Source organism: Taudactylus pleione, unplaced genomic scaffold (assembly GCF_031769625.1).
Source record: "Taudactylus pleione unplaced genomic scaffold, aTauple2 ptg000479l, whole genome shotgun sequence".
NCBI classification, from domain to species: Eukaryota; Metazoa; Chordata; class Amphibia; order Anura; family Myobatrachidae; genus Taudactylus; species Taudactylus pleione.
Genome location: NW_028284881.1, coordinates 4681121 through 4704303, shown reverse-complemented (window position 1 = coordinate 4704303; position 23183 = coordinate 4681121). Strand labels below are relative to the sequence as shown.

The 23183-nt window shown below is 46.2% G+C and overlaps 1 protein-coding gene across 2 annotated transcripts in view; it reads left to right on the top strand.

Moving 5' to 3' along the window:
- Window positions 1-9242, top strand: part of P2RX7 (purinergic receptor P2X 7) — a 129143-nt gene extending 119901 nt beyond the window's left edge. For both annotated transcript variants that reach the window (XM_088449190.1, XM_088449189.1), the window contains exons 12-13: window positions 2138-2245; window positions 8423-9242. In XM_088449190.1, coding sequence (XP_088305316.1) covers window positions 2138-2245; window positions 8423-8914 — 600 coding nt within the window. In that variant the 3' untranslated portion in view covers window positions 8915-9242. The remainder of the gene's footprint in view (window positions 1-2137; window positions 2246-8422) is intronic.
- The last annotated feature ends 13941 nt before the right edge of the window (window positions 9243-23183 follow it).

Sequence of the window (23183 nt, the reverse complement as noted above, 5' to 3'; positions counted from 1 at the left end):
ATATGATTGGTTACTATTTTCTTACCAATGTCTGGTGCTTTTCGGAAAACTAAATCCGGTTGAGTGGGTAATATGGAGTGTAGTTTCTCATCCATATGGAGTAATCCCCAATGTTTTTTTAAAATGTTTTTCACTTTAAATGCAGCCCCCGTGCAATTGGTTATAAAATAAACTTTGTTTTGATCTTCCTGTAGTTTCTTTTCCTTATATTCTAAAAGTGGTGCCCTAGGGTTTGTTAATTATCTTTTAAAAGCCTCCTCCACATGGTCCATGTCATAGTGGTTTTCTTTAAATTGATCTTTCAAGTTATTACTTTGTTTCACAAAATCTGTCAGGTTGGAACAATTCCTCCTTATTCGAGTGAATTGGTTAATGGGGATGCTATTTAACCAATTGGGGTGGTGGTTGCTATCGGCCCTGATATAACTATTAACATCCACCTGCTTGTGATGTGTTCTAGTGTGAATCTGGGTGTCCTGGATGAAAATGTCCAGGTCCAAAAATTGGACCTCTTCCTTGCTATACTTGGTGGTAAAAACCAAATTGCGGTCTTTCGCATTAATGTATGTCAGGAAATTGCCTAATGATGCCTTGCCAGATGAATAGTACATCATCTATGTACTGTCGCCATAGAACCAAGTTTGCCCCAAGCTCACTGGAAGACCAGATGTTACTGTCCTCCCAATGGCTCATGAAGAGATTCACGTAGCTCGGGGCAAACTTGGTTCCCATGGCTGTCCCGCACCACTGCAGGTAGAATTCATCCCCAAACCACATGTAATTATGGTTGAGGATGAACTCTGGGCCTGATTCAGACCCGGTCGCAAGCGCTGAGCGCTCACAACCGGGTCGATGGTGGCCCAGAGCGCATTAGCATGATGGAGCCGGCTCCGTCATGCGCATGCACGAGACCCGGATAGCGATGGGTAATCCGTTGCTCCGGGTCTCGCACCAAAGGGGGCGTGCTGTCGATGTTGAGTGACAGCACGCCCCCTTTGGTGGGCGGGCCGGGGGGGTGGCTGCCCAGATGGAGGCGCTCCCATGAGAATGCCTACCATCTGGGGGCGGCCCCACTGACATCACAAGTGATGTCAGTGGTAGAGCTTTCGGCTCTGTTTGAGCCGTAAGCTCTCTGGGGCTTGCGGCCATGAGACCCTACTACAAGGGTCTCGTCGCAAGCCCTATGGTTGCGATGGTCTTGACCATCACGACCATCATCCTGGCCGCTCGCATTAGCTGTGGGTGGCAACAGCAGTGAGAGCGGCCAGGTGCCGCTCCACAAAAAAAAAAGATGCCCTGATTCAGAGCGAGCGCTCTGTCAGAGCGTCCGGCTCTGAATCAGGGCCTCTATATCTTGCTTGTTGGTCTAATTCTGTATCTCTATCTAGGAAGTATCTTGTACTTTCCAGGCCCTGAGTGTGGTTGATGACCGTATACAGTGACGTGACATCGCTTGTAGCTAGCCACAACTCCTCAGTTCATGTACCTGGGTCGTATAAGCACACTACACTGAAACCTCAGTCAAAATTCAATCCAAGTCATCTAAAGAGTTTAGCCTAGTTTAAGGTCATTTTGTTCATTGCCCTGGTCATTTATATAGTTTACTATCCTTTTTTTTTTGGAGGGCGAATTGGGTCCTTAGATAGTATAGATTGGGGAAGAGGGGTATTTGGGATCCAATTCTACCTAGGTTGTGGTTAGGTCATACAGGATAGGGGTTATGGGGAGGTTAGCTTTGTGTGTATGGTTTTATTTTGATATTTTGGTGGCTTGGGTTTATTTTATATATTCTGATATTTCTTATTGTTATGTTGTGCGGTTATTCTTCTTGTCCCCTTTTAGGGTTCAGGTTACGGGTATCCGAATGGCGCCTTCGGGTACTTGCTATATCCTATTGTTTGTTGGGGATTTTATGTATATACTGATTTCTCACTTATGTCCTGCAACATGCTATTATGCCGAATGACATTGTCAATACCGCATTTATTGTGTAGTCTTATTTTGTATGTTTGTACTCTTTACAACTGATAAAAAATTACAATTACAATTTAAAAAATAATAATAATAATGTACTAGAGTTAAGTGTCACATCGGACCACTATTCACTGCTATATATCTTTATTTCTGTTTTTGTCAGTCATGCCAGCAGCTCACATTTGTGTCTTTTGTGGATCAAGATGACATTATAATGGTGGATAGAAAATTATACAAAAGTTTGCAAGAAACAAAAGGACATCGAATCCAGGTAAGTCTTTTAAAAACAGATGTGTTTCCATGACTTGCCTTGCACTTTTAGAACTCCAATGCTTTATATTGCCCTTACTTGAATGGTAAGATTGTTCGTGCATAGGTACAAATAGAAGAAGTTTGCTAAATAAAGCAGCTTCTAAAAAAAGAAAAGCAAAAGTGACTTGTTGTTTCAATGTGCCAGTATATTGATTAAATCCTATATGCTGACGAACCACATGTGAATGTTTTTCTGTATAAAACCCTGTATCTTGCTCACATGGGCATAACTTGGGCCACATGAATAATTTGCCGTTTTTGCATGCATTTTCAACTGCAGGGGCGTATCTACGCATTGGCCGGGATGGCATACGCCAGGGGCGCCAGCCAAGAAGGGGCGCCGCCCAGCGATGCCATCCGTGGCCAGAGAATAGAAGCACTTACTAGTTTTTGTACCTCCGCTGCCTGGAGACTCTTACAGGCAGGAGCCACTGTTACCAGCGCTGGTGTCCAGCATCATGCTACACAGAGTGAAGGAACTGCAAATAAACTACAGCTCCCAGCAGCCCTTGCTGCCGGAGGCTCCTGACAGCAAGGGCTGTTGGGAGCTGTAGATTCATTTGAGTTTGATATCTCTAGTGCTATGCGGTGACGGACACTGGCGCCTGTAACAGTGTATGCTGTGCACTGCAGCACCTTCAATGCCCGGGGATGGCTTTCAGGAGGGTAATAATATTACATTTATGTTATACAAGAATGGTGTATGTGTGTGTGTATATATATATATATATATATATATATATATATATATATGTGTGTGTATATATAATATATATATATGTGTGTGTATATATAATATATATGTGTGTGTGTGTATATATATATATATATATATATGTGTGTGTGTGTGTGTGTATATATATATATATATATATATGTGTGTGTGTGTATATATATATATATATATATATATGTGTGTGTGTATGTATGTATATATATATATATATGTGTGTGTGTATATTTATATATATATTGTGTGTATATCTATCTATCTAAATATATATATATATATATATATATATATATATATATATATATATAAAATGTGTGTGTGCACGCCCCTTCTCCACAAGACCACGTCTCTTTTTGCCATGTGCACCTTCCATATTTCAAATTTGGGGGGGGGGGGGCACCAGTCCCTTACTTTGCCAGGGGCACTCAAACGCCTAGATACACCCCTGTTCAACTGTATTAATGTTTTCAAAATGTCAAAAACAAAAGCAATTGTTAACAGATATGTATTTCTCTTTATTGCATATCTTCTAAAACTGTCTGCCAACCTTCATTTGGTTCAGATTGTTTCCGAAGAGAATGACATGCACTAAACCAAGTGGTAGTAGGCTGGATCAGATGTTACTATTTACAACCTGCATATTTTCCAAAGCTCACGATAACCCCCATTAGGTACAGAAATGCACCTGCTGTACAAGTTAGTGCCTTTCTACATAGAACTGAAGCTAATATATATCCACTACAGAAACTCCTCAAATCTTCCTCTCCCTGTCCAGCACTGTGACCATAAAGGTTGGGTTTAGAGACCCTTTTGGATGGAGTACCGAGACCCGAGCTGGCCATGTTAGGGGGAAGCCAGAGTAATTGAGTCTGGTATGACCAGAGTGAAGTGTGTCTGGCTTCTCAGTGAGGTACAGATTGTGATAGCTCAGAAGTTAGGCAACAGTCCTGGGAGATGACCTGCAGTCTGAGGGCAGAGTGTGAAAGTGTGGGTGTGCACTCAGAGGGGTCCCAGAGATAAATTCAGTCCTGCACTTACCTGTATCTGAAATGCAGATATGACAGAGGCAAGAGATCCATAGACATTGAGCACGTGAGCCTAATGGACTAGAGGATGCAGGTTAGTAGGAGCAGGGAATGAGGACCTCATTCAGAGTCGATCGCTTGCTGCAAGCGATCACTCTGAATGAGGGTGGCCACTTACTTTTTTAAGTGCCGCCTTCTGGTCAATCGCTAGGCTGTGGGTTACCACCCACAGCTCTAGCGACCGACCAGGGTGATGGTCGCGATGGTCATCATCATCGCAACCATCGGGGCTTACGACCAGACCCTAAGGTTGGGTCTAGGCACTCGTAAGCCCCAGGGAAATTCCTGCTCTGTTTGAGCAGGAAGTTCCCCACTGACACCATCAATGATGTCAGTGGGGCCGCCCCCAAACGGCAAGCGTTCCGACTGGAATGCCTCCGCATCGGCGCTTGCGACCGGGTCTGAATGACCCCCTGAGAGAGAGTTATCTCCTGTACCCAGATATGCTCTCTGACCTGCGAGATGTCCAGGAGTTTACTGCTGTCATGTGTTGTAGTGAAACAATAAGTGTATTCATATGAGATCTAAAACTAATTTGCTGCAACTAAGCATGTTGTGCTGGAGAGGTCTAAGACTATCCATAAATGAACCTACTTTCTTAGTTTATCTAATCATAAGATGGCCTGGTGGCTGGTGCCCATTTATTTAATCAGCGGTACTGCTTTACCTGCTTCATTTATACAACTTTTACTTCACTGTTATTAAACTTGTATGTGGCAGAACACTTGTTTGGCAGGGACTGAACTATTGCAGGTGGTTGGGCATCGGGTACTAACAAGGCCCTGTGAAAGGTACTAGCACCCTAGGCACCTAGTTCTAGGTATTTCTCCTTCTCTATTTGCCCTTAGCTGAGGATAGAATTGTTAATGATCTAACCAAATGTTGTGTGTTTCCTACATTTGAGTACCTTCAAGACACACTCAGTCTCCCCAGGTCTATTTTTCATAAGTATTTACAAGGTAGGCATTTCTATTAGTCTTCCTCAGCCAGGATTTCTGTGAGAACATTATGACCTTTAGATACCACTGTCTGAGTGATCAGACATCTAAGGGGCCTCCTATCCACTTTATATTACTTTGTGCTCCTGTCCACTGATTCCATGAAGCCTTCCCATGAACTTAATTGTGAAAGAGATCTTATGGAAGACCTGGATGTCGATTACTGGTCAAACATCTGGTCTGTAGTTGCCAAATCCTCCACCCGTGTCTTTGTGAAATAAATTGCATACAAATTGCTATACCGTAGGTAATTACTAAGAGCAGACTTCATAGGATGCCTCCTTCCTTTGTTGGAAAGGCTACCAAGGCTTGCACTACTAGTGCCAGAATTCCCATGGCTATCATAAGCAGGAACTACAAATATGGCTGAACTACAAACACCAGCATGTACTAGCATCCAGGGCCCATTAAGATCTGCAACACCAGGGTCATGGCCTGGCATGGACCAGACGTACTCTATTGGAGCTCCGTCCTGGGTCTTTAAAACACTCCTGCTTGGGACCTCTGAAGTCCCCTACTTGATCCCCCCCCCCCCCCCGACCTTTCCAGTTCGGACAGAACCACGGAGCCAGGTGATGCCGCCTGCTGACCCAATAGAAGCCAGGGCCTCGATTTGTGTTACGACTCGACAGGGTACCTACAGTGCGGTGGAAGTCCGTGGCTGAATCCCCCCCCTCCAGTGCCTATCTGCTGTCTGTTGACCTGATCTGCCTCCTGGGTGGTTGCGGTGGCCCATGGAGAGTGCTGTTCGCCGTCTGATCCTGCGACTGGTACACAGAGGTACTGCACTGAGGATCTATTTCCTAGTCTCCCCTACTGCTGGGAAGCTGTGCTGCTGGTGACTGGCCCTGTTCTGCTCTAATATTCTGTAGCTTTCACCTAACCCCTAAACTTGCAGGTGCGCTGTTGATGAGTCCATGGGGTCAGGAAGTGATCCATCTTGTCACTGACAGTATTGCCGGGATCCCTGCTCCTATTTTCTCTTCCCACGAGGCAGCTTAAACATATTGCTGGGCTATTTTAGATCTCCTGCCCCGATTGATCAATTTATACTGCTATCACAGTGGGCATATAACATATTGTATATTGTACTTTATATTAATTTATACTTTGCTTTCCACTGTATGTACTGGGGTTTATATTAGCAAACCCTGTAGGCTCATTCCTGGGGCTGTAGCTCCACCTTGTGGCCAGCCTTTGTAACAGCAACTCCTGCTTTATTCCTGTTTAAGCTGTGCACTCATATACATTTGTATCTATACCTAATGAATACTGCTGCCATGGGGTCTGATTCAGACCCGGTTGCTAGGCTGCGTTTGCATGCAGCCGTCACCAGCCAAAGTATGCAAATTCCACGATCGCTAGCAAGACATTGGCACGTCCACTATGTTTTGCCGTGCGGAAATTAGATGCCCACCAACCTGACACAAGACACCCACTTTCTCTTAGTAACATACATCATCTCCAGGAAGTGTATTAAACAATCGGTAACATCGAGTAACATTGCACCCATACGCACCACTTGTGGCTGACCATACCTACCGCAAGCACTGCAAGTGCTGCTGTGTTTAATTCAGCCATGTGACGTGTATGCTGATGATGCATATTAATTATGCACACCCCTGAAATGGCTTTCCAATACACAGACACTCCTGCGTTTGCACCACCACACCCCTGTTACCATCGACCACCCCGACACCCCCCACAAAGGGCACGTCCTGTCACTCATGCTTGCGGATCATCTGTATACTAGGTGAGTGACTGGTTCATACACGCGCACTGCGTCTTGTACGCATGCGTAGTTTGCAAACATCTGCAGGCTGCGTGTGTATGCAGCCTTGTGACCGTGTCTGAATCAGGCCCATGGTCTCCTGAGTGGTCAAGATTCCTCGGTTCGCGCCAGGATCCTCTTAGCTCCTATGATCTTAAAATGTCTTGGACTATGGCTGTTAAGGCCAATTTTTCGGGGGAATGTGACTGGGGACAGCACATGTATACCTGACTACGCATACAGTCTACACTACAATACGATTGCTCAGTTAACTTTTTACGTTGGTGGATATGATTGTATCTCTGATTTCTATGGGCAAGAGCAAGAAAGGTACTGCTAAGACATACACTCTGCTAGCACTGCCTTAATGGAGACCCCTAATCTTTCAGCCATAATGCAAATTCTTAAATCTATACCAACTAAACAAGAGCTCCCGTGACTTTTAGCTACTTGAAATTAAACTCCAAGAGACAGTCCGCAAGGAAGTAGCGGTCCTCCAAGCTGATATATGTAAACTGACGTCTAGATTAGTGACTCCAGAAGAGGGCAGAGAGGCTGTGATTGTGGATTTCTAAAGCATACAAGATTCTATTTATGCTCAAGCTAAAGGTTTAATTCTTCTGCAGCATAAAGGAGAAAAACTAGATAACAGAGAACGTCGAACCAACCTTTGGGTTCGGGTTATTCCGGAAGGTATTCCAATGCAGGGCCTGATAGACGTGTCGACCAAGATTTTCAATGAAATTCTGGGCAGCGATCCTATTGTACTTATCACCTTTGAAAGGACACATTGACCTCTAAAACAACGTGGGGACTCCACTGATAAAACAAAGGACGTTATCTAATATCACAGTGTTCGTATTAAATACTAAAAGTTGCATTACCCTATATACTGTATGTATATGCACAAGATACGGTATGATGATATTGATATAAACATATATTAAGGAATACAAAAGTCACATTTTGAATATACAATGTAGTTAACTACAAATGAAATTTAATATCCTACAAATATCTGTTATTTAACCCTAAAAATTAATTGGGAAACGTATTTTCTGCAGTGTCCAAATTAAAATGTTATTGGAATAGCCAGCCGTGACTTTATATAATATAGCTGCAATGCTAATAATGTGAGTATTATCTGCTGAAAGGGTCAGTATACAAACAGCCCATCAGAGGTAGCTGCATACCAGCAGCTGAGGATGTAATCACACAATAAGGAACTTGCCTTTACTGTACTCAGTCTCTGCTTGCTGTCCCTGTTCTATCACTCCAGTCCTAAATTAACGTCATGCAAAAGACAATGCATGCAAGTATGAATACATGTTTGTGGTGCGTATATGCATTTTGGAAATACATGTCCAACACCAGCTGTAAATGAGCCCCAAAGAGAGTAAACTGTAGTTACTACTGTACCTATCTATACTTATATATTACCTATATAATAATCTATATTATTTCTTTTAATTTTTCTTTCTCTAAGTCACTTAAGATATAAAGTAAAGGTATTTTGATTTAACCTGCCTTTTTCACTTCTCTGTTTCAGAGAGGAAAATTCACCGACAATGTAGTATTAATGCATCAGGAAGTTTCCACGGCCGGTGGACTGGAACTATTACCTATCACCACAAGAGCCACTAATAAACCCACAGAAACTCCTTCGTGGTGCCGATGTTTGAGATGTGTCCCAGAGAAAATGCTTGAGAATCAGCTCTGCTGCAGATATCAGGGAGGGGAATGCATCACACACTCTGAGATGTTTAGGAAAGTAGTCCTGTGCAGAAATACACTGGTGTACCTTCTTCAGTATAATAATCCTCTATTAAATAAATGCTCCATAGGCAGTGAACCGCTAATAAAATGCGCAGAAAAGCAATATGTCCAATGGCGTTTTGGATCCAAAAAGAATATAATGGAGTTTGCCAAGGTTCCGAGCTGTTGTAAATATGGGATTAAGAACATGTTTGACAATAGTATTTGTGAAACCTCATTTCATGATGTTAATGATCCTCTTAAATCATCTCTGATAAAACAATGAAATCAGTAATAATTATACTAACAAATAAGACACTTTCTTATTTTATGTAGCTATCAATTTTGTATTAGTTCATTATTTCTCTGATATAAAATGTTAATCCTTCAAAAAATATATTGAACTTACTATGTACAGTATTGCTTGATAAGAAAGTATGAATAGCATACAAGTGTGCATAAAACAGCATTCTTCACATTGTCCTTATGCTTGTAAGATAAAATTCTTAGCTCTTTTGCCATGTAAAGGACGTTCTAATGTTTTTTTTTAAGAATGTCACCTATAATACTTTTCACTATTGCAAAAATGACTGAAATTTAACTTTTTAACGTAACACTGCATTATTTTTTTCCTTTTATATGATTAATTAAACAAAATTGTCAGTTAGCATGTCTGCCTTATTGATAGCATTAAATGATAATAGCAATTATATGTACAGTATTCTGTGCATATTATATATATTTAGAAAGTCTAAGCTCAATCAGTATAGTCAGATGCTTAAAGCTGGAGGAAAAGAAGATAATTCTTGTCTTAAACCTGCAGACTCGGTAAGGGGAAAAATCATCCTTTTCAATGATACTGTTGGTGTATATTCCCCCTCTTTATAACTGTGAGGTGCTAAAGCAATGTGGAGAATTTATGACGGTGTCCTCTGAGGTCCCAGCTGTGTGTATAGTTGACTTCAATAATGTGCTAGATCCTCTGCTTGATTTGTGGTGGGAGTAAGGGTCCCAGTTCCCCAAAAGGATTGGGCCTTTGCTTCCTTGGTGTCAGAATTGAGAATAATGGAGGCTGAGGATCCCAGACCTGGTTCAGTGTATCTCGCCGATACACCAGCAATCCTCTTGAGTGGTTTTAGCTGGGATCAGTGGTGGCTCCAGAGGTAGGGCTGCAGCCCACTCCAAAATTCAAATAGGGGAGTCACATCAATTACCAGTAAGTCCTGGGCGGCGAAGTTTGGCAGCGTTTGGAAGGGCTGTTAGTGTGTCCCCTATTTGAATATTGGTCTTCGCTGCAGTCCCACATCTGGAGCCGCCACTGGTTGGGAATTTAGAATATAAGCACTTTCCCTTAGTCTTAACTGTTGATTTTAACACTAAGGGTCACTCATTTTGAAAACTTTTAATCCTTTCTGGCTGACTCAGATGGGCTTGGGGTTGGAGATGGTTCGTCAGTGGAAGGGATCTTTTGCAGTGAATGTGGCTACCGGTCACCCTCCGGTAATATGGGATCTCATTAAAGCTTTTTTCAAGGGAACCTTAATTAAACTGCCTGATCTTGAGAAATTCTCATCATATCAGGAGAGGGACCTGGCACTTTTTTGTTGACAGCAGGTATTCGTGCTCTCATGATCTGTCGCATAAAGGGTCATGGCTGCTGGCTCAGAGAGACTCGACCGACTATATCCTTGGTAAATCTAAATGCTCTTTATTGTTCCTTAAACATACTCCATAAGAGACCTCTGATAGGTGTGGTAGCTGTATGGCTTATTTTGCTAGGATACAGTACATGGAATATTGGATGGTGATACGGCACGATAAAGCCTAATTCCGACTATAGCTGTTGTTTCTGAAGTTTTATAGCGGGGTTTATTCTTCTGTTGCTCATTACTCAGAGGTGGAGCTTTCTGATTACTTAGCTGTTATTTCACTTCTCAAACTGTTTTGAATCTTCATATAACTCTAGAAGAATTAGATGCTACCAGTACTTCCTTCCCTAACAAGAAGGCTCCTGGGGTGGATAGGATTCCTGTGGAACTATAAAAGCAGCAAGGGGTATTCTATGTACCTAAGCGTCTAGAAATCACAAGTCAAGAAGCCTTGATAGTGGTTATCTCAGGCCAGGCGCTTCCATTAGGTGACCCGCTGAGGCTGTCTTCTAGCGGGGACAAAGTGTTGCCTCACGCGGAAGCCACTTAGGACACCCGGTGAACACTGCTTAGCTTACACCAGCGGCGGGTGCCCGTCTAGATCCGCCGCCCCCCCCTGACAAGGTAGCCTCCACCTTAACTCAGCTAGACCTGAGAGACAAGTCACAGACCACAGCTCCGATGACGTCACCAGCCGGCAGACTCTGCCTCTTTTGTCTTCACAGTTCTTCTCGTCTGTCCGCTCTCTGGATCCTGGCTATAGTGTGGCTGTGCCCCTCCTTCCATCCTGTGCTGACCCCTGAAGATGACATTAAATTAATCAGAAATACACTCTGTACATTGATAATGTGGTAAATGACTATACTAGCTGCAAACGTCTGGTTTTTAAAGGAATATCTACGTAGGTGTATAGAGGCCTATTTCCAGCAACCATCACTCCAGTGTTCTAATGGTGCATTGTGTCTGCTAAGCGCGTTAGAAGACTAATGGATGATTAGAAAACCCTTGAAAACCCTTGTGCAATTATGTTAGCACAGTTGAAAATGGGTTTGCTTGTTAGAGAAGCTATTAAACTGGCCTTCCTTTGAGCTAGTTGAGTATCTGGAGCATCACATTTGTGGGTTAGATTATACTCTCCAAATGGCCAGAAAAAGAGAACTTTCATGTGAAACTCGACAGTCTATTCTTGTTCTTCGAAATGAAGGCTATTCCATGCGAGACATTGCCAAGAAACGTAACATTTCCTACAACGGTGTGTACTACTCCCTTCAGAGAACAGCACAACCAGCCTCTAACTAGAGTAGAAAGAGAAGTGGGAAGCTCCGTTGCACAACAGTGCAAGAAGACAAGTACATTAGAGTCTCTAGTTTGAGAAATAGACACACACAAGTCCTCAACTGGCAGCTTCATTAAATGGTACCCGCAAAACGCCAGTGTCAACGTCTACAGTGAAGAGGCGACTCCGGGATGCTGGCCTCCTAGGCAGAGTGGCAAAGAAAAAGCCATATCTGAGACTGGCCAATAAAAGGAAAAGATTAATAATGGGCAAAAGAACACAGACATTTGTCAAAGAAGATTGGAAAAAAAGTGTTATGGACAGACGTATTGATGTTTGAGGTGTTTGGATCACACAGAAGAACATTTGTGAGATGTAGAACAAGTGAAAAGATGGTGGAAGAGTGCCTGACGCCATCTGTCAAGCATGGTGGTGCTGTTAATGTGGGAGATTTGTACAAGATAAAAGGAATTTTGAATAAAGAAGGCTATCACTCCATTTTGCAACGCCATGCCATACCCTGTGGACAGCGCTTGATTGGAGCCAATTTCCACCTCCAACAGGACAGTGACCCAAAGCACACCTCAAAATTATGCAAGAACTATTTAGGGAAGTAGCAGGCAGCTGGTATTCTATCTGTAATGGAGTGGCCAGCGCAGTCACCAGATCTCAACCCCATTGAGCTGTTGTGGGCGCAGCTTACCCGTATGGTACGCAAGAAGTGCCCATTAAGCCAATCCAACTTGTGGGAGGTGCTTCAGGAAGCATGGGGTGAAATTTCTTCAGATTACCTGAACAAATTAACAGCTAGAATGCCAAAGGTCTGCAATGCTGTAAGTTTGTGCCCCCACCGGGAAGAGAGGAGTGGGCCCCGCACGGGGAGTGCACATAGGCCCTCTCCTCTCTTAAGACACCCCTGTACCTGAGGCATGTTGGAGGTTACTCGAGTTCCCAATACATCAAAATCGCATAGTGGTCCTGACTTTAACTATTCATCTGCCAGGACAATGTCTACATCCTATAGAACACAGACATCACTGACTTGGTTCGACAAGAACATGCCTCAATGACCCCGAAGCCATATCGATTTTGTACCAGGACATCCCGAAAGAGTATTTATTTGACAATAAACATTGAAAAAGAAGGCAAAGGAATGATTTAGCTATTGGCCGTGACTACATCGTCAGCCCGAAACATGTGGAAACCTTCGCACTTCATCTTCTATTGGTCAGTGTCCCCAGGCCTACATCTATTGATGACCTGAAGAAATTTAATAGAACAGTCCACAAAACTTTCAATGTAGTAGAGAAGAAGAAAGAAAACTCTTTTTTTCTGGGGGCAGAAAATTAATTTTAACTGTTAAAAACAATTTTTATTATATTGCATTACAAAAAACTAAACATATATTTTAAAAAAAAAATATTAAGCACACGGAATGTCTCATAAGAGAAAAATTATATCATCAAAAATAATCATCACAAATCTCCAGGGCATATTCATTTCCTATTCAGATATACATTTGTCCCGAGAGATATTCGTCAACGTAATCATAGTAGTTGTCAAAGGACGAGAAATAATTGGTGTAGTCAGATGTTCTACCACAGAATTATAAATGTGTAATTTTCAGTTCTTACAGATTGTTACAAGTCGCGGTCACGATTTGTCTCCCCCGAGCAGTTCACCTGTCCTGAATGTTGTTGTCCGGTTTTCTGGGCTGTTAGGCGTGTGGCACACCTCAGGACGTCACATGCTATCCTTGGCACAGTATGATTGGATGGTCCTCCTATTTGTACACACTGGCCTTTTGCCGCCTCGCCGACTATAGCGTTCCTGTGGGTTCCCTCGGCTCGGCTGCATAGTCAGCATTCTGTTCCTCCTCGTGGTGAAGATTCTGATTTTCCTGTAGCAGCTTCTGTGCTGTCTCCTGCTCTTCAGCTTCTCCTACGGCTTCTTAGCCGCACCATTACTACCGTGCTGCCACCGTCCCCGGGGGGACAACTTAGGGTTAGGCACAACCCCGGGAGTTTTAGGGTTAGGCACCCCTAAGGGAGGGTTAGGGATGGGGGGGGGGGAGTTAGGGTACTTACAAGCCGGCGTCGGATCTCCTGCTGTCGGGCTTCTCGTGTCAGGATTTGAACCAGCGGCTAAACTCCGTTATTACATACTGCTTCCCTATTTCTTATAAGTGTTTTGAGTACATGGGGGCAGTGGCGGATCCAGAGGGGGGCGATTGGAGCGATCGCCCCCCTAGCACAGACAGTCCGCATCATGCACTGAGCTGAGCAGTCTATGTTCAGCCAGTGCTGTGATCAGAGCCTGTGTAATGCGCAGAGAGCACATTACACAGGCTCCGATCACAGCACTGGGTGAACACAGACTGCTCAGCTCAGTGCATGATGCGGACTGTGCGGTAGCCGGAGGCTGGAGTTCTCCCCTGAACTCCAGTTCCGGCTCTCCCCACGGGCACTATGGGAGAGACGTCTCATGACGTCTCTCCTGTAGTTCCGACTTCCGAGGAGCAGCCTAGCGGACCAGAGGGCGGAGGACGCAAGAGGGGGTTTAAGGTAAGTTTTGTTTTGTGTGTGTGTGTCAGCGGCTATAAGGGACTACAGGAGGCATTACTATATATATATATATATATATATATATAAGGGCACTTCTGGGGGCATTGCTATAAGGCACTACAGGGGGCATTACTATCTATCTATATCTATATATATATTTTATATATATATATATATATATATGGGCACTACAGGAGGCATTACTATAAGGCACTACATGGGGCATTACTATATATAAGGGCACTACAGGGGGCATTACTCTATATAAGGGCACTACAGGGAGCATTACTATAAGGCACTACAGGGGGCATTACTATATATAAATATATGTACCCGGCACTACAGGGGGCATGATATATATATATATATATAAGGGCACTACAAGGGTCATTACTATAAGGGCACTACAGGGGGCATTATTATAAGGACACTACAGGGGGCATTACTATAAGGGCACTACATGGGCATTACTATAAGGGCACTACAGGGGGCATTACTATAAAGGCACTACAGGGGCATTACTATAAGCACACAACAGGGGGCATTACAATAAGGGCACTACAGGGGCATTATTAATAGGGTATTACCATATGGGCATTACTAATGGGACATTACCATAATGGCGCTGCAGGGGCATTACTATGGGGTCATTTCCATATGGGGACTACAACAGGGGCATTACTATGGGGGCGTTACCATATGGGCACAGGTGCATTACTATGGGGACATTACTATATGGGCACTACTACAGGGGCATGCTGAAAAGGGGCGCAGAGAGATGGCTGGGGAAGGGGGGAGCAGGGAATTTTTTGTGGGGAGCTGGGGGAGGGGGGAGCAGAGAGATGGCTGCTGGTGCTCAAACTGTGTATTCACACATAGTGAATACATAAATATATACATTGTAATAATAAATGTGGCCACAAAAAAAACCTGTAAAGGGGAGGCATTGGGAACAGAAAGGGGAGGTGCCAATACAGGAAGAGGAGGAGTCATAATTAGTCATTAATCACCCCCCTAAAAGAACAGTCTAGATCCGCCCCTGCATGGGGGTGCCCTAAATGTGGGGTTACCAGAACCAGATTAAGGCACACGGGGGCAGGTGCATCAGGCCCCCTTCTGTCGGGGCCCCCTCTCACATTAATTGCTACTGTTGCAGTGTAGTGCTGGAGATCTGCCTTGACAGAAAGCAGAGGAGGAGACAGAGAGGGCATAATCCAATGAAGGAGTGGGACTAGATAGCACATTGTACAGTCATCCTGATCCTGCCTGCAGTGACAACTTGAACTACCTGGTGATCTGCAGGGTACATAGAGTGTAATGTATATGTATCTGTGTGTCTAAAACTCTGTGTACGTGTGATTACAGTATGTGTGATCCGCTGCATAAGTGACTCTGCTTCTGTGACCCCTGCATGTCTGACTCTGGTTCTGTGACCTACTGCATGTGTGACCCTGCTTCTGTGACCCACTGCATGTGTGACCCTGCTTCTGTGACCCACTTCAGGTGTGACTTTGCTTCTGTGACCCACTGCATGTGTGACTTTGCTCCTGTGAACCACTGAATGTGTGACTCTGCTTCTGTGACCCGCCGCATGTATGACTCTGCTTTTGTGACCCGCTGCATGTCTGACTCCGCTTCTGTAAGCTGCTGCATGTCTGACTATTCTTCTGTGACCCGCTGCATGTGTGACTCTGCTTTTGTGACCCACTGCATGTGTGACTCTGCTTCTGTGACCCCTGCATGTCTGATTCTGCTTCTGTGACCCACTGCATGTGTGACTCTGCTTCTGTGCCCCGCCGCATGTCTGCTTCTGTGAGCTGCTGCATGTCTGACTCTGCTTCTGTGACCCACTGCATGTCTAACTCTGCTTCTGTGACCCGCCACTTTGCTTATCTGAATTGCTGCATGTGTGAGTCTGCTTCTGTGACCCCTGCATGTCTGACTCTGCTTCTGTATCCCGCCACATGTGTGACTGTGCTTCTGTGACCTTCTGCATGTCTGACTCTGCTTCTGTAACCCACTGCATGTCTGACTCTGCTTTTGTGACCCGCTGCATGTGTGTTTCTGCTTCTGTGACCCCTGCATTTCTGATTCTGCTTCTGTGAACCACTGAAAGTGTGACTCTGCTTCTGTGACCTGCCGCATGTCTGACTCTGCTTCTGTGACCCGCTGCATGTCTGACTCAGCTTCTGTAAGCTGCTGCATGTCTGACTATGCTTCTGTGACCCGCTGCATGTGTGACTCTGCTTTTGTGACCCACTGCATGTGTGACTCTGCTTCTGTGACCCCTGCATGTCTGATTCTGCTTCTGTGACCCACTGCATGTGTGACTCTGCTTCTGTGACCCACTGCATATGTGTTTCTGCTTCTGTGACCCCTGCATTTCTGATTCTAATTCTGTGAACCACTGCATGCTCTGCTTCTGTGACCCGCCGCATGTCTGACTCTGCCTTTGTGACCCGCTGCATGTCTGACTCTGCTTCTGTAAGCTGCTGCATGTCTGACTATGCTTCTGTGACCCACTGCATGTGTGACTCTGCTTTTGTGACCCACTGCATGTGTGACCTTGCTTCTGTGACCCTTGCATGTCTGACTCTGCTTCTGTGACCCGTTGCATGTGTGACTCTGCTTCTGTGACCCTCTGCATGTGTGACTTTGCTTCTGTGACCCGCTGCATATCTGACTCTGCTTCTATGACCTCCTGCATGTCTAACTCTGCTTCTGTAACCCGCCACTTTGCTTATCTGAATTGCTGCATGTGTGACTCTGCTTCTGTGACCCCTGCATGTCTGACTCTGCTTCTGTGACCCACTGCATGTCTGACTCTGCTTTTGTGACCCACTGCATGTGTGTTTCTGTTTCTGTGACCCCTGCATTTCTGATTCTGCTTCTGTGAACCACTGAATGTCTGACTCTGCTTCTGTGACCCGCCGCATGTCTGACTCTGCTTTTGTGACCCGCTGCATGTCTGACTCTGCTTCTGTAAGCTGCTGCATGTCTGACTATGCTTCTGTGACCCGCTGCATGTGTGACTCTGCTTTTGTGACCCGCTGCATGTGTGACTCTGCTTCTGTGACCCCTGCATGTCTGATTCTGCTTCTGTGACCCACTGCATGTGTGACTCTGCTTCTGTGGCCCGCCGCATGTCTGCTTCTGTGAGCTGCTGCATGTCTGACTCTGCTTCTGTGACCCACTGCATGTCTGACTCTGCTTCTGTGACCAACTGCATATGTGTTTCTGCTTCTGTGACCCCTGCATTTCTGATTCTACTTCTGTGAACCACTGCATGTGTGACTCTGCTACTGTGACCCGCTGCATGTGTGACTCTGCTGCTGTGACCCGCTGTATGTGTGAATCTGCTTCTGTGACCAAATGCATGTTTGACTCTGCTTCTGTGACCCACTGCATGTGTGACTCTGCTTCTGTGACCAACTGCATATGTGTTTCTGCTTCAGTGACCCCTGCATTTCTGATTCTACTTCTGTGAACCACTGCATGTGTGACTCTGCTACTGTGACCCGCTGCATGTGTGACTCTGCTGCTGTGACCCGCTGTATGTGTGAATCTGCTGCTGTGACCCGCTGTATGTGTGAATCTGCTTCTGTGACCAACTGCATATGTGTTTCTGCTTCTGTGACCCCTGCATTTCTGATTCTACTTCTGTGAACCACTGCATGTGTGACTCTGCTACTGTGACCCGCTGCATGTGTGACTCTGCTGCTGTGACCCGCTGTATGTGTGAATCTGCTGCTGTGACCCGCTGTATGTGTGAATCTGCTTCTGTGACCAAATGCATGTTTGACTCTGCTTCTGTGACCCACTGCATGTCTGACTCTGCTTCTGTGACCAACTGCATATGTGTTTCTGCTTCTGTGACCCCTGCATTTCTGATTCTACTTCTGTGAACCACTGCATGTGTGACTCTGCTACTGTGACCCGCTGCATGTGTGACTCTGCTGCTGTGACCCACTGTATGTGTGAATCTGCTTCTGTGACCAAATGCATGTTTGACTCTGCTTCTGTGACCCACTGCATGTGTGACTCTGCTTCTGTGACCCTTGCATGTCTGACTCTGTTTCTGTGAGCTGTTGCATGTCTGACTCTGCTTCTGTGACCCACTGCATGTGTGACTCTGCTTCTGTGACCCTTGCATGTGTAACTCTGCTTCTGTGACCTGCTGCATGTCTGACTCTGCTTCTGTGACCCGCCGCATGTGTGACTCTGCTTCTGTGACCCAACGCATGTGTGACTTTGCTTCTGTGACCCCTGCATGTCTGGCTCTGCTTCTGTGAGCTGCTGCATGTCTGACTCTGCTTGTGTGACCCCCTGCATGTCTGACTCTGGTTCTGTGAGCTGCTGCATGTCTGACTCTGCTTCTGTGACCCACTGCATGTGTGACTCTGTTTCTGTGACCCTCTGCATGTGTGACTCTGCTTCTGTGACCCCTGCATGTGTGACTCTGTTTCTGTGACCCACTGCATGTCTGACTCTACTTCTGTGACCCCTGCATGTCTGACTCTGCATCTGTGACCCACTGCATGTGTGACTCTGCTTATCTGAATTGCTGCATGTGTGACTCTGCTTCTGTGACCAAATGCATGTCTGCTTCTGTGAGCTGCTGCATGTCTGACTCTGCTTCTGTGACCCACTGCATGTCTGACTCTGCTTCTGTGACCAACTGCATATGTGTTTCTGCTTCTGTGACCCCTGCATTTCTGATTCTACTTCTGTGAACCACTGCATGTGTGACTCTGCTACTGTGACCCGCTGCATGTGTGACTCTGCTGCTGTGACCCGCTGTATGTGTGAATCTGCTTCTGTGACCAAATGCATGTTTGACTCTGCTTCTGTGACCCACTGCATGTCTGCTTCTGTGAGCTGCTGCATGTCTGACTCTGCTTCTGTGACCCACTGCATGTCTGACTCTGCTTCTGTGACCAACTGCATATGTGTTTCTGCTTCTGTGACCCCTGCATTTCTGATTCTACTTCTGTGAACCACTGCATGTGTGACTCTGCTACTGTGACCCGCTGCATGTGTGACTCTGCTGCTGTGACCCGCTGTATGTGTGAATCTGCTTCTGTGACCAAATGCATGTTTGACTCTGCTTCTGTGACCCACTGCATGTGTGACTCTGCTTCTGTGACCAACTGCATATGTGTTTCTGCTTCTGTGACCCCTGCATTTCTGATTCTACTTCTGTGAACCACTGCATGTGTGACTCTGCTGCTGTGACCCGCTGCATGTGTGACTCTGCTGCTGTGACCCGCTGTATGTGTGAATCTGCTGCTGTGACCCGCTGTATGTGTGAATCTGCTTCTGTGACCAACTGCATATGTGTTTCTGCTTCTGTGACCCCTGCATTTCTGATTCTACTTCTGTGAACCACTGCATGTGTGACTCTGCTACTGTGACCCGCTGCATGTGTGACTCTGCTGCTGTGACCCGCTGTATGTGTGAATCTGCTTCTGTGACCAAATGCATGTTTGACTCTGCTTCTGTGACCCACTGCATGTGTGACTCTGCTTCTGTGACCAACTGCATATGTGTTTCTGCTTCTGTGACCCCTGCATTTCTGATTCTACTTCTGTGAACCACTGCATGTGTGACTCTGCTACTGTGACCCGCTGCATGTGTGACTCTGCTGCTGTGACCCGCTGTATGTGTGAATCTGCTGCTGTGACCCGCTGTATGTGTGAATCTGCTTCTGTGACCAAATGCATGTTTGACTCTGCTTCTGTGACCCACTGCATGTCTGACTCTGCTTCTGTGACCAACTGCATATGTGTTTCTGCTTCTGTGACCCCTGCATTTCTGATTCTACTTCTGTGAACCACTGCATGTGTGACTCTGCTACTGTGACCCGCTGCATGTGTGACTCTGCTGCTGTGACCCACTGTATGTGTGAATCTGCTTCTGTGACCAAATGCATGTTTGACTCTGCTTCTGTGACCCACTGCATGTGTGACTCTGCTTCTGTGACTCTTGCATGTCTGACTCTGTTTCTGTGAGCTGTTGCATGTCTGACTCTGCTTCTGTGACCCACTGCATGTGTGACTCTGCTTCTGTGACCCTTGCATGTGTAACTCTGCTTCTGTGACCTGCTGCATGTCTGACTCTGCTTCTGTGACCCGCCGCATGTGTGACTCTGCTTCTGTGACCCGCCGCAAGTGTGACTTTGCTTCTGTGACCCCTGCATGTCTGGCTCTGCTTCTGTGACCCCTGCATGTCTGACTCTGCTTCTGTGAGCTGCTGCATGTCTGACTCTGCTTGTGTGACCCCCTGCATGTCTGACTCTGGTTCTGTGAGCTGCTACATGTCTGACTCTGCTTCTGTGACCCACTGCATGTGTGACTCTGTTTCTGTGACCCTCTGCATGTGTGACTCTGCTTCTGTGACCCCTGCATGTGTGACTCTGTTTCTGTGACCCACTGCATGTCTGACTCTACTTCTGTGACCCCTGCATGTCTGACTCTGCATCTGTGACCCACTGCATGTGTGACTCTGCTTATCTGAATTGCTGCATGTGTGACTCTGCTTATCTGAATTTCTGCATGTGTGACTCTGCTTCTGTGACCCCTGCATGTCTGACTCTGCATCTGTGACCCACTGCATGTGTGACTCTGCTTATCTGAATTGCTGCATGTGTGACTCTGCTTATCTGAATTTCTGCATGTGTGACTCTGCTTCTGTGACCCCTGCATGTCTGACTCTGCATCTGTGACCTGCCACATGTGTGTCTGTGCTTCTGTGAGCTGCTGCATGTCTGACTATGCTTCTGTGACCCCCTGCATATCTGACTCTGCTTCTGTAAGCTGCCGCATGTCTGACTCTGCTTCTGTGATCCACTGCATGTGTGACTCTGCTTCTGTGATCCACTGCATGTGTGACTCTGCTTCTGTGACCCCTACATGTGTAACTCTGCTACTGTGACCCGCTGCATGTGTGACCCTGCTTCTATAACCCACCGCATGTGTGACTCTGCTTATCTGAATTGCTGCATGTGTGACTCTGCTTCTGTGACCCACTGCATGTGTGACTCCTCTTCTGTGACCCACTGCATGTGTGACTGTGCTTCTGTGACCCTCTGCATGTCTGACTGTGCTTCTGTGACCCTCTGCATGTCTGACTCTGCTTCTGTGACCCACTGCATGTCTGACTCTGCTTCTGTGACCCACTGCATGTGTGACTCTGCTTCTGTGACCCACTGCATGTGTGACTCTGCTTCTGTGACCCACTGCATGTGTGACTCTGCTTCTGTGACCCACTGCATGTGTGACTCTGCTTCTGTGACCCACTGTATGTCTGACTCTGCTTCTGTGACCCCTGCATGTGTGACTCTGCTACTGTGACCCGCTGCATGTGTGACTCTGCTGCTGTGACCCACTGTATGTGTGAATCTGCTTCTGTGACCCACTGCATGTGTGACTCTGCTTCTGTGACCCTTGCATGTCTGACTCTGCTTCTGTGAGCTGTTGCATGTCTGACTCTGCTTCTGTGACCCACTGCATGTGTGACTCTGCTTCTGTGACCCACTGCATGTGTAACTTTGCTTCTGTGACCCGCTGCATGTCTGACTCTGCTTCTGTGACCCGCCGCATGTGTGACTCTGCTTCTCTGACCCGCCGCATGTGTGACTTTGCTTCTGTGACCCGCTGCATGTGCGACTTTGCTTCTGTGACCCCTGCATGTCTGACTCTGCTTCTGTGAGCTGCTGCATGTCTGACTCTCCTTGTGTGACCCCCTGCATGTCTGACTCTGCTTCTGTGAGCTGCTGCATGTCTGACTCTGCTTCTGTGACCCCTGCATGTGTGACTGTTTCTGTGACCCACTGCATGTCTGACTCTACTTCTGTGACCCTTGCATATCTGACTCTGCATCTGTGACCCACTGCATGTGTGACTCTGCTTATCTGAATTGCTGCATGTGTGACTCTGCTTATCTGAATTTCTGCATTGTGTGACTCTGCTTCTGTGACCCCTGCATGTCTGACTCTGCATCTGTGACCCACCGCATGTGTGTCTGTGCTTCTATGAGCTGCTGCATGTCTGACTATGCTTCTGTGACTCCTGCATATCTGACTCTGCTTCTGTAAGCTGCCGCATGTCTGACTCTGCTTCCGTGATCAACTGCATGTGTGACTTTCTTCTGTGATCCACTGCATGTGTGACACTGCTTCTGTGACCCCTACATGTGTGACTCTGCTACTGTGACCCGCTGCATGTGTGACTCTGCTGCTGTGACCCAATGCATGTGTGACTCTGCTTATCTGAATTGCTGCATGTGTGACTCTGCTTCTGTGACCCACTGCATGTGTGACTCCTCTTCTGTGACCCACTGCATGTGTGACTGTGCTTCTGTGACCCTCTGCATGTCTGACTCTGCTTCTGTGACCCACTGCATGTGTGACTCTGCTTCTATGACCCACTGCATATGTGTTTCTGCTTCTGTGACCCCTGCATTTCTGATTCTACTTCTGTGAACCACTGCATGTGTGACTCTGCTACTGTGACCCGCTGCATGTGTGACTCTGCTGCTGTGACCCGCTGTATGTGTGAATCTGCTGCTGTGACCCGCTGTATGTGTGAATCTGCTTCTGTGACCAAATGCATGTTTGACTCTGCTTCTGTGACCCACTGCATGTCTGACTCTGCTTCTGTGACCAACTGCATATGTGTTTCTGCTTCTGTGACCCCTGCATTTCTGATTCTACTTCTGTGAACCACTGCATGTGTGACTCTGCTACTGTGACCCGCTGCATGTGTGACTCTGCTGCTGTGACCCACTGTATGTGTGAATCTGCTTCTGTGACCAAATGCATGTTTGACTCTGCTTCTGTGACCCACTGCATGTGTGACTCTGCTTCTGTGACTCTTGCATGTCTGACTCTGTTTCTGTGAGCTGTTGCATGTCTGACTCTGCTTCTGTGACCCACTGCATGTGTGACTCTGCTTCTGTGACCCTTGCATGTGTAACTCTGCTTCTGTGACCTGCTGCATGTCTGACTCTGCTTCTGTGACCCGCCGCATGTGTGACTCTGCTTCTGTGACCCGCCGCAAGTGTGAC